Below are 11,916 nucleotides of genomic sequence, written 5' to 3' on the forward strand. Positions count from 1 at the left end.
GTACGCTCCATAGAGTTGGGCTTTATGGCAGTGGCAGAGTGGCCAGAAGAAAGCCATTACTTTCAGCAAAAAACAAAATGGCACATTTTGAGTTTGAGTTTGAAAAGGCATGTGGGAGACTCCCAAAATGTATGGAGGAAGGTGCTCTGGTCTGATGAGACTAAAATTGAACTTTTTGGCAATCAAAGAAAACGCTATGTCTGGCGCAAACCCAACACATCGCATCACCCAAAGAACACCATCCCCACAGTGAAACATGGTGGTGGCAGCATCATGCTGTGGGGATGTTTTTCAGCAGCCGGGACTGGGAAACTGGTCAGAGTTGAGGGAAAGATGGATGGTGCTAAATACAGGGATGTTCTTGAGCAAAACCTGTACCACTCTGTGCGTGATTTGAGGCTAGGATGGAGGTTCACCTTCCAGCAGGACAATGACCCCAAACACACTGCAGAAGCAAAACTTGAGTGGTTTAAGGGGAAACATGTAAATGTGTTGGAATGGCCTAGTCAAAGCCCAGACTTCAATCCAATAGAAAATCTGTGGTCAGACTTAAAGATTGCTGTTCACAAGCGCAAACCATCCAACTTGAAGGAGCTGGAGCAGTTTTGCAAGGAGGAATGGGCAAAAATCCCAGTGGTAAGATGTGGCAAGCCCATAGAGACTTATCCAAAGCGACTTGGAGCTGTAATCGCCGCAAAAGGTGGCTCTACAAAGTATTGACTTTAGGGGGGTGAATAGTTATGCACATTGACTTTTTCTGTCATTTTGTCCTATTTGTTGTTTGCTTCACAATAAAAAAAACAAAAACATCTTCAAAGTTGTAGGCATGTTCTGTAAATTAAATTATGCAAATCCTCAAACAATCCATGTTAATTCCAGGTTGTGAGGCAACAAAACACGAAAAATGCCAAGGGGGGTGAATACTTTTGCAAGGCACTGTATATACATATACAGTGGGGCAAAAAAGCATTTAGTCAGCCACCAATAGTGCAAGTTCTCCCACTTAAAAAGATGAGAGAGGCCTGTAATTTTCATCATAGGTATACCTCAACTATGAGAGACAAAATGAAAAAAAAAAAATCTAGAAAATCACTGTCTGATTTTTAAAGAATTTATTTGCAAATTATGGTGGAAAATAAGTATTTGGTCAATAACAAAAGGTCATCTCAATACTTTGTTACATGCCCTTTGTTGGCAATGACAGAGGTCAAACGTTTTCTGTAAGTCTTTACAAGGTTTTCACACACTGCTGCTGGTATTTTGGCCCATTCCTCCATGCAGATCTCCTCTAGAGCAGTGATGTTTTTGGGCCTTCGCTGGGCAACACGGACTTTCAACTCCCTCCAAAGATTTTCTATGGGGTTGAGATCTGGAGACTGGCTAGGCCACTCCAGGACCTTGAAATACTTCTTACGAAGCCACTCCTTCGTTGCCCGGGCGGTGTGTTTGGGGTCATTGTCATGCTGAAAGACCCAGCCACATTTCATCTTCAGTGCCCTTGCTGATGGAAGGAGGTTTTCACTCAAAATCTCATGATACATGGCCCCATTCATTCTTTCCGTCACACGGATCAGACGTCCTGGTCCCTTGGCAGAAAAACAGCCCCAAAGCATGATGTTTCCACCCCCATGCTTCACTGTAGGTATGGTGTTCTTTGGATGCAACTCAGCATTCTTTCTCCTCCAAACACGACAAGTTGAGTTTTTACCAAAAAGTTCTATTTTGGTTTCATCTGACCATATCACATTCTCCCAATCCTGTTCTGGATCATCCAAATGCTCTCTAGCAAACTTCAAACGGGCCCAGACATGCACTGGCTTTAGCAGGGGGACACGTCTGGCACTGCAGGATTTGAGTCCCTGGCGTCGTAGTGTGTTAGTGATGGTAACCTTTGTTACTTTGGTCCCAGCTCTCTGGAGGTCATTCACTAGGTCCCCCGGTGCGGTTCTGGGATTTTTGTTCACCGTTCTTGTGATCATTTTGACCCCACAGGGTGAGATCTTGCGTGGAGCCCCAGATCGAGGGAGATTATAGTGGTCTTGTATGTATTCCATTTCCTAATAATTGCTCCCACAGTTGATTTCTTCACACCAAGCTGCTTACCTATTGCAGATTCAGACTTCCCAGCCTGGTGCAGGTCTACAATTGTGTTTCTGGTGTCCTTTGACAGCTCTTTGGTCTTGGCCATAGTGGAGTTTGGAGTGTGACTGTTTGAGGTTGTGGACAGGTGTCTTTTATACTGATAAGGAGTTCAAACATGTGCCATTAATACAGGTAAACAGCCTCTTAAAGAAGAAGAAGTTACAGGTCTGTGACAGCCAGAAATCTTGCTGGTTTGTAGGTGACCAAATACTTATTTTCCAAGATAATTTGCAAATAAATTCTTAAAAAATCAGACAATGTGATTTTCTGGATTTTTTTTTTCATTTTGTCTCTCATAGCTGAGGTTTACCTATGATGAAAATTACAGGCCTCTCTCGTCTTTTAAAGTGGGAGAACTTGCACAATTGGTGGCTGACTAAATACTTTTTTGCCCCACTGTATATACTGCATATATATATATGTGTGTGTGTGGGGGTCAAACCTCATTATCGTCATTATCATCATTGTAAAACTTCTGATTTGAAAACTCCCTGTGATTAGTAAGGGTCAAATATGAACTTTAAATGCCATTCATACGAATAGTGGAATGTGCTTCAGCAAGGCTCAATAACACAGGATGTTGTGACCGGTGGTTTACTGGCAGCCCATCATTGTCATGGGGAGGAGGAGGGATGATGTCAGTGAGGGGTCCCCGAGCAAAGCGGCAGCCCCCCGCCACAAACACAGTCCTCATTGTGTGGCCCTTTGAACGGCTGTCAGATTGCTACAGAAGATGCAGGCTGCTCTGCCTCAACTCTTAAAATATTAAAGTCTGTTGCAATGTCCAAACTGTCCTTGTCAACTTTAAGGGGAAAGGGATTATTTTGTCACCATCCAGTCATTCTCTCAAACAAAAATGCTCCTCTGCGACTGACAAATATCGTGCAACCTTGCATGTATTTTTTTAATCAAACATTGTAAGTCACAACTTAACACACAAATATGTGTGTGCCTACACTCACACAACTTAATCCCCCCATGTCCCAATAAAGAGGTATTATTACCATACTGTCACAAACACTGCCGCAGTTGACACTGATGATCCAAATGACAGCGGAGCCCCCCTATCTCCGAAGGATCAACAGAGATTCACTTATGTGTGGAGCTCAGTCGGCTCCATACAGTGGCATTCTGAAGGGCTGCGTTGCTACAGCAACTCCCGTATGCTGCCCCTCCCCTCCGTTGTTGCTATGGAGAGTTTCTGTTGGAGTCGTGGCTGGTGCTGCGCTTTGATGACATCACAGGTGTCCGTCGCTCTCTCAAGCACCGTGGATGACTCTTCGTACCTATGGATGTATACGCCTGTAAAATGACCTTCATCTCTGTTGATGGGTCATGATTAGGGGTGGCTTTTATGCACCACTATATGGTATACAGGGAGAGTATAGAATATATTACATGTTATTTGGTAGGCCTGATGTTTACACTGTATTGTAGCTTCAAAGCATCTTTTTGAACATTGGTTAAATCAACATGCACACTCGATAGTCTTGACCTTTTTTAACAGAGGGGCATTCTGATGGCTGTGAGGTGCTTTCCTGTGTGGTTCTTTCGTGGTTGAGATTTGATTGGGTGGCAGAATGTATGGCATATTCAATGACTATGTTTTCAGAGTAATGATGTCCTAAGCAATATATATAGATATTTAGATATGTATGTATAGATGTATAGATATATAGATATGGATACATAGATGTATATATATATATATATATATATATATATATAGGGATATATAGATATATAGATGTAAAGATGTATAGATGTATAAATAGATGTAAAGATAAAAAAAGTGTCTGTGTGTGTGCGTATCAAACCTCATTAACATCATTATAATCAGGGTACCTTGCGTGTGTGGATGGTGGCTGGTTTAAGAAGCCTCACCTGGCCCGAGCCAGACTAATTGGACTCTGAGGCTGGCTGAGGCTGCACACCAGTTGTGCATTGAGTAATCAATGTGCACAGGTCAAAGCAGCCATCACCACACACACTGAGGGAGAACTCCCCCATGGCATCATGGAGCACCTATGCTGTGTTCCATTGTACTCAGACCTCTGCAGGTGACCGGTTTCAACATCACCCTGTACCCTGTTTTAGGGGGAGCCCAGTAAAAGCCACCTAGCTGGAGGCTGACATGGGACTATCGCTACCATAACCCTTAGATTATTCATAATAAAATGTGAAATTTAAATGGTATAAATATTGGTATCGGTTTTAGCAAGGCTCAATAATAATAATGTTGTGACCGGTGGCTTACTGGTAGCTTATGATCGCGTGCTACCAGTAAGCCATACCAGACATCCTGCACCAAACCAGAATCATACCACAAAAACAGTCGTTGTTGTGTGACTCTTTAAAAGGTTTGCTACACAAGCTAGCCCTCTCACAACTCTAACAATCTGAAGGGCTGTTGAAGTGTCAGAAATGTACTTTTCAACTTGCAGATCATCTCAAAATGATCTGGTTGTTCTCTCAAACAAAGAAGTTGCTTGTTCTTTTGTTTCTCCTCTGTTAAATAACGTGCCATCTTGCCTGTTCAGTGGCTGTCGGCCAGCTGGCTCCGATGGCACCTCTTAGACTGGAACTGTCTACGGCTCTGTGTTTGGACCACTTCTTTAAATCTCCCTGACATGACTTTGTTTTTGTTAATGTAGCCGAGAGCCACATTACAGAAGACATGCTTTCTTAAGGTTTGAATTGAACAAGACATTAGGCCCACAATAGGCAGCATACTTATGGAATTTGGATTTCACTTTAGACTGAACTTGTGTTTTTGATAGGGCCCCAAAAGTATGACAACCAACAATATGTTCCTACAGGTCATGTTTAATATAACACAGCGCAATCACACAATTAGTGGCATGAATAACCTTCCCCTGAAATGTTGGGGCTCATTTAAAAAAACACATCTGGGCAGTCTGGAACCAAATTAAGCTCTCTACAGGTTTGTGTGCATTTGTGTGTGTGTGTCTGAGTGTTTGGTGTGTATGTGTGTGTGTGTGTGTGTGTGTTCTTGTGCGTTGTTCTGAATGTGTCGGGGGAATAGCAGCAACCAGCTCAGGTAAGTGTTTGTCTCTTTACACAGTAGCAATACAGAGCCCACTGAGAAAATTGAAGGCATATGGCTAACAGTCCTCGATTTGTATCGTAACATTATACAGGAAAGCTACAGCGAAAAGCAATTCACTATTACTTTTATTTTTTCACCTCCAACCTTGACTATACACTCCAAAGCTGTTGTCTGACTTGAATAAATATTACTTCCCATAAAACAAACAAGATGGAGTAAACAGTGGGGCCCAAAACCATGTTTGCGGCCAAAGTGTACTAGTGAAATATTTTGGATTGTTTTTGTGATTCTATTGGTGATGAATGTATAGTTTTGAATCCTGAATCGTCTTCATATTGCAAATGTCCCTTTCCGAGATCCCGGTCCATCCTGGGAAAATCCAAGTTGCTGTAATGGACTCCACAAAGGACTCAACTGTCAAAACACTTGAAACGTATTATGGGCTGAACCAGTATGCAATGGTTGTTCTTCGCAAAGGCAGATAACCGGTTGAGACTTGTTTTACTCCCTGTATTCCCATTCTTGTCCATTCTGGCCCCTAATCGAAACAGACCAAAACACATTGTGGCATTAAAACATTTATTAGAAATATTATGATGATAAAGAAGAAGAAAATGATGATTGTTATTATTATCATGTATTAATAATAATGCTGACGGTTAAGAAATACTTATTTGTATAATTATTAATATTATTATCAACAATATTCTATTATAATTAATATCATTATTATTATTAGTATTGCATTTCATTACATTACATTTATAGCAGAAATACAAAACAGTTTATACCTTCATACCTTGATATTGTGTTTCCATTGGTTGACAGAGGTGGAGGCCGAAGTGTGCGTCCTTAGCGTGAACTCCTGTTAAAAAAATACAAAGGGTGGAGATGGGAGACAGAGAGACTGTTATAATTCCCCTCTGAAACAATAGGTTTCCGAGCTCAACAGTGTAGCTGGTCCCTAGTGTCTCATTACCACTCACGCAGTATACAGACGAACGTGGGCTCTTTAGAGAGCAGAGGGCAGTCTAGACACAGAGAAGGGAGAACCATGTCTTTATCTGCCAGTTTTCTCCACACTCTTATAATAATAACATCATATTGAGTCTTGCTATTGACCTTCTTACATGTTTGTTGTTATTCTAAACTGTAAACTGCGACTGTTGACATATAAACTCTGTTAAAATTAACTTAATCTCAGGGGACAATAAGGTGGATATTACATGTATAGGTAGGAGAGAGGAGGGGTTGGTAAATAAGTTAAACAGAGTCAATGGGCAGAGTAAACTCATCCGCTACCACAGCATGGCACCTTGTTTAACCACCAGCAAGCCAAGGCCATCTGGCATGCACCCAAGCCAGTAGTTCCCCCGGTGTCCAGTAAAGGTGTATCATTGACCTCTCATCATCTCAATCGCTAATGACGATTTTCTCAGGGTACAACACCACCTCATCCTATTGGTATTAAGTGTACGAGATGTGGTCGAAAATTTGTCACGGGTCAAGGTCAGGGAGGTCAAACTAGGATGATCAAATCAATTGAAGAGGTCACTATGTGCGACCTCTCTGTTGAGTCTTAGGTGTGGAGGAGCTTATTACAGCCCCGCCTCTTCTAGTTAATATTGGGGACAACCTTTCGACTTTATGCACTTATGCATCAGGCCTACATTTGGGGTCATACGCTTAGTTTGTGAACACATGCACCCTTCACACCTTTAGAAATCAGGAAAGCAGATAACATGATAATGGAGATATATAAACAAAGTTTTAAAGGTCGGTTCTCCTAAGTGTTGATTATAATAGTGACAACGTGAAGGAACCAAATATAGATACAGTGGCAGAACCGCAAAATAACAGCAAAGTGCATCTATGGCCACTGCACCGATGCTATGAAGGGTTTCTGTTTGCGGTGGTGAACTTCCTTTTTGGTATTTACAGTACATTCACATGAATACTGTGTTACTACTTCCTCTGTCATGTCCAGTCTCTCAATCAAATTGCAATGTGTCAATTCCCCCCCTGTCCCCTCCTCCACCCCCCAGGCCAGTTTCCACGAGAGGGCAGCATTTTAGCAAGACTCATGGGGTGGGAATATTGAAATGGCATGGTCACTGTTGTTGCAAAAAAACATTTAATACAAAGTCAAATGAAGGTGAAGGAAAAGACGGGCAAATTGCAGCGTATTTCACCAATGTTTGTGACAGAAAACATACATGGCCTCCTTCGAGATACATATTTTCCCTGATGCATATGTTATGTTATTATTCCATTCACATAAAACTTGTATCATAAAACTAGGAAGGTGAATATGTGAATATTCGTAAACAAACACCTATGCCAGCCACATACACAAACACACACACACACACACACACACACACACACACACACACACACACACACACACACACACGCACGCACATACACACACACACACAGGAACAAAGGAACGTGACTGCAGTCTGCAGGCCATGACAGTGCATCAGTATCCTCAGACGTGCGCCAAACTCACCGATGTTATCAGTGGGTTAACAGTACCCTCTGCCGGGTAGAAGAGGTTACCGCAGCTAGGACAGCCGCCACAATGTACCTCCTCCTCCATTCATTCATAATTCCACATCCGTCGACGCTCGGTCCTCCGTCTCTCAATTCAGAGGGTGGCGGCTCTCATGATTTGGTGCCTTGCTTGTGGGTTGTGATCACTGGTGATATTTTGGATACGGGTGTCCGTACTAAAATGTCATATCCAATTCAATACATTATGAATGTGAGCCTGTTGGGCTTGTGTTGTTGCTTTTGGATGATCTGACCAGTTACTCCGGCACAGCGTGGATTAAAAGCAGTCTTGTTTAATTAACCGAAGATGAGCCTTTTAGATAGGAATCTTCAGCGTATATTCCGGGCCATCTGGAAGGTTACTGTGGAAACAGAGATGCCATGGCAACGGTGACTAGGAAACGACCGTTGTCATGGCGACTCCATCACAGCGGGCGATCTGAGGCGTCTAAAGAAAGGCTGACAGACTCCATCTTTGACCAGTGTGTTTATGTATGAACATGAACACGTCTATTTTGCCTCCGATATACTCTTACCGGTGAAGACATTGTAACGCTGGTCGCTTTAGTTTGGTTCTACGCATTAGGATCCATAAAGAAACGTGTAATGTTAGGGTTAGGGTTGTTGTTTTTGAACACCAGCATTTCGACCAGACTTAAACGCACAACAAAAACTAAGCACATAATTATCAAATCTAGATACTAGCTTAACTGTGTTTTTAGACATCCATTGTTTGATGACATAGGCATACATATTGAAATGAATGCGAACATTATAGAATGTCCATGAAGACGAATTACGACGTTTTACGCACAAAGATACAACAGGGATTTTGGCTACTAGTATTTCATTCTTAAATCAGAGCTCTTAACCGCTGTGACTCAGTAATCGCTATTGCACAATTCACGACCGATTAATTCCATCAAAATGGCAACAAATATCAATCACCCAGTCGATATGAATTAATAGATTCCTATATTTCACACAATATATTCTCTATGACTCAAAAGGCAGCTCGCGATCTGTGAGCAGACAGGCTTGCGCTTCTGTCTACTCTGTCTACAACTGCTCTCCCCCTCCCCAGATCTCACAAACGCACACGCATATGCACGCGCGCGCGCACACACACACACGCGCGCGCGCGCACAGCCAGCCGTGCGTAACGGGAACAAAACAAGCATCACCAGCGCGCATCCCCCCCACCCCAGGTCCAAAGCCTCCACCATTCCAAACACCAAGTCTAGACGTCCGTGAAGATCTTTTTGCTAATGTTTACACAATTCTGTGAGTTGTTTTGCGTCGCTGTGGTGGTCATGGTGGTGGTCGTCGTGGTGGTGGGGAAGTTTGGAGCTGGCTGTTTGAACGCGCTGTTCATCCCTTGGTCCTCGATGACCATGTACTCGCTCTTGCACAGCGAGGACGTGGAGTGCGTCTTCCCCAGCTCATCCCCCTCCGCCAGGGGCTGGCAGCTTCCCACGTGCAGGTACTGCGCCTGCTCCTCTCCCTCCGTCTCTCGGTGGTAGAAGTAGTTGAAGTTGGAGACGATGACGGGCACGGGCAGGGCGATGGTCAGCACGCCGGCGATGGCGCACAGGGACCCCACGATCTTTCCCCCGATGGTCACCGGATGCATGTCCCCGTAGCCCACGGTTGTCATGGTGACCACGGCCCACCAGAACGCGTCCGGGATGCTGCTGAAGCTGGAGTCCGGGTCGTCCGCCTCGGCGAAGTACACTGCGCTGGAGAAGAGGATGACTCCGATGAAGAGGAAGAAGATGAGTAAGCCCAGCTCACGCATGCTGGCCTTCAGGGTCTGCCCTAAAATCTGCAGCCCCTTGGAGTGGCGTGAAAGTTTGAAGATACGGAAAACCCTCACCAGCCTGATTACGCGCAGGATGGCCAGAGACATGGCCTGCTGGCCGTTGCCCTGCCTCTCGGCCAGCTCGGTCCCCAGGGTAATGAAATAGGGGATAATAGCCACGATGTCAATGATGTTCATTATGTTTTTAGAAAACGTCGCCTTGCTCGGACAAGCGAAGAAGCGCACGAGCAGCTCGAAGGAGAACCAAATGATGCACAGCGTCTCCACCACGAAGAACGGGTCCGAGAACGGGTTCCCGTAGTAAGCGGCCGTGCCATTGACCGCCGGCGTAACAGGTTCCTTGTTGTCGTCCCTGAACTCCGGTAACGTCTCCAGACAAAAGATAACGATGGAGATGAGGATGACCATCACAGAGACGATGGCTATCCCCCGGGCGGGACCCGAGCTCTCTGGGTACTCAAACAGCAGCCACACCTGTCTCTGAAACTCGTTGTCCGGCAAAGGTCGCTCCTCTTCTTTGATGAATCCCTCGTCCTCTCTGAACTTCTCCATGGCCTCCTCCCCGAGTTCATAGAAGCGAATCTCCTCGGAGAAAATGTCAATGGGCACGTTGACGGGTCTCCTGATGCGCCCCCCAGACTGGTAGTAGTACAGGATGGCGTCAAAACTCGGTCGATTGCGATCGAAAAAGTACTCGTTCCTCAGCGGGTCAAAGTACCTCATCCTCTTCTTGGGGTCCCCCAGCAGGGTCTCGGGGAACTGGGAAAGGGTCTTCAGCTGGGTCTCGAAGCGCAAGCCCGATATGTTGATGACCACCCGCTCGCAGCACTCGTGGTCGGGCTCGTAGCGCTCCAGGGAGAGGTGCCCCCCCGGGAGAGCCGCCGACTCCTCCAGCATGTTGTTGTCACACGCGACCACCGTCATCACGCCGCTCCCCGCCTCTCCGGTATAGCCGTGGTTCACCAACGTGTCACCCCGGGTTTCGGTCGCGTTCGGCGGGGGGGATCGCAGGAGACAGAGGTGGTCGTCCATACACGCGCGTCCGGGTGGAGACGCATAGAGGGGCCGCCGCGCCCCCTCCGCGAGCTCCCGGTCAACCACAGCCGCCGCCCGCCGCCGCACCACCACAGCCCCGGCTCCTCCAGCGTTGCTCTCCCGTGGCTCTTTGTGGCCGCAAACTCACTCTCACACACTCTTTACTGTTGATGTTCCCGCCCACGGTGAGACGTCCGGATTTATAAACAGGCGCTTCACCCGCCCCCAGCGCGCCCAGCACCCCTTTGATTGCTCCGCCAATCCGAGAGCTCAGCGACATAAACAAGAAGCAACAGACGCGCGTCATTCACTCAGTTTTGGGTGTGCCATGCCCCCCCCCCCCTCACATTCACGCACTCTCTCTCTCTCTCTCTCTCTCTCTCTCTCTCTCTCTCTCTCCCTCTTTCTCTCTCTCCCCCCAAATGTCGGCCCTCCACACGCACGCGTAATACATCCAAATCATTCAACAGCCAAATATCATCGCACATCCTAGACATCCTTAAATTCCTTATATTTATGTAATTTTATTCTGAACAAAGAGTGATGCAATCATTGGATTTTTAAACTCGACATTTGAGGTAAAAAAAACAACAACTAATAAAACAAACCAAATGGGTTGGTTGGCTTTGATGACCGAGGAGACGCGTGGAAGCGTGGGAAAGGTGGAGAAGACAGAGAGTGCGTCCAGCCGCACGTCTTGTGGGACCGATTCGATCCCACTTAATCTGTTCTGCAACAGTCTGTGTGGACAACAGGTAGTTTGATGACATTACCTTCCACAAAACCAAGGGTTGTTCCAACAATATATATATATTCCCATAATGTGTTCTCCCCGTTGTATCTCCCAGCCTGAAGGTATCTGAACCAGCCTGTCCCTGGGGGCTCTGCCGACCAACGTGGCAGCTCCACATTTTTAGAAGGAGATCACAGCTCTACCGGCAGACCTGTGGTGCTTCCCTCATGAAGAATATGCACGACAAACCAGAAATATGAGAATACTATTTCCAGTCACATATCGGTTGTTTTCACTTTTCAAACATGGGTATGACTCGTTTGTTGTGTGGCATGTCATTTTCCCTGTCAATGTATCCCCTTCTGAACCCAATTTAAGATGGAGGTATTTATTACCATTCACATTAAGTCACCAAGCTAGCATATGGATTGTTTCTGTCAGGAAGGCGAGCAAAGAGAGGAGATGGATATATATATATATATATATATATATATATATATATATATATATATATATATATATATATATATATATATATATATATATATAGAGAGA

General features: G+C 45.2%; 1 protein-coding gene across 1 annotated transcript; it reads right to left on the reverse strand.

The window, feature by feature from the left end:
* Positions 1-9,011: 9,011 nt before the first annotated feature.
* Positions 9,012-10,625, reverse strand: LOC307079563 (potassium voltage-gated channel subfamily A member 3; the record flags this gene model as incomplete). Its single annotated transcript, XM_079741989.1, has 1 exon — positions 9,012-10,625. The coding sequence occupies one exon, from the start codon at positions 10,623-10,625 to the stop codon at positions 9,012-9,014; it is 1,614 nt and encodes a 537-aa protein (XP_079598115.1).
* Positions 10,626-11,916: the final 1,291 nt, after the last annotated feature.

The sequence above is a fragment of the Pollachius pollachius genome (genome assembly GCF_949987615.1).
Source record: "Pollachius pollachius genome assembly, chromosome: 8".
NCBI classification, from domain to species: domain Eukaryota; kingdom Metazoa; phylum Chordata; class Actinopteri; order Gadiformes; family Gadidae; genus Pollachius; species Pollachius pollachius.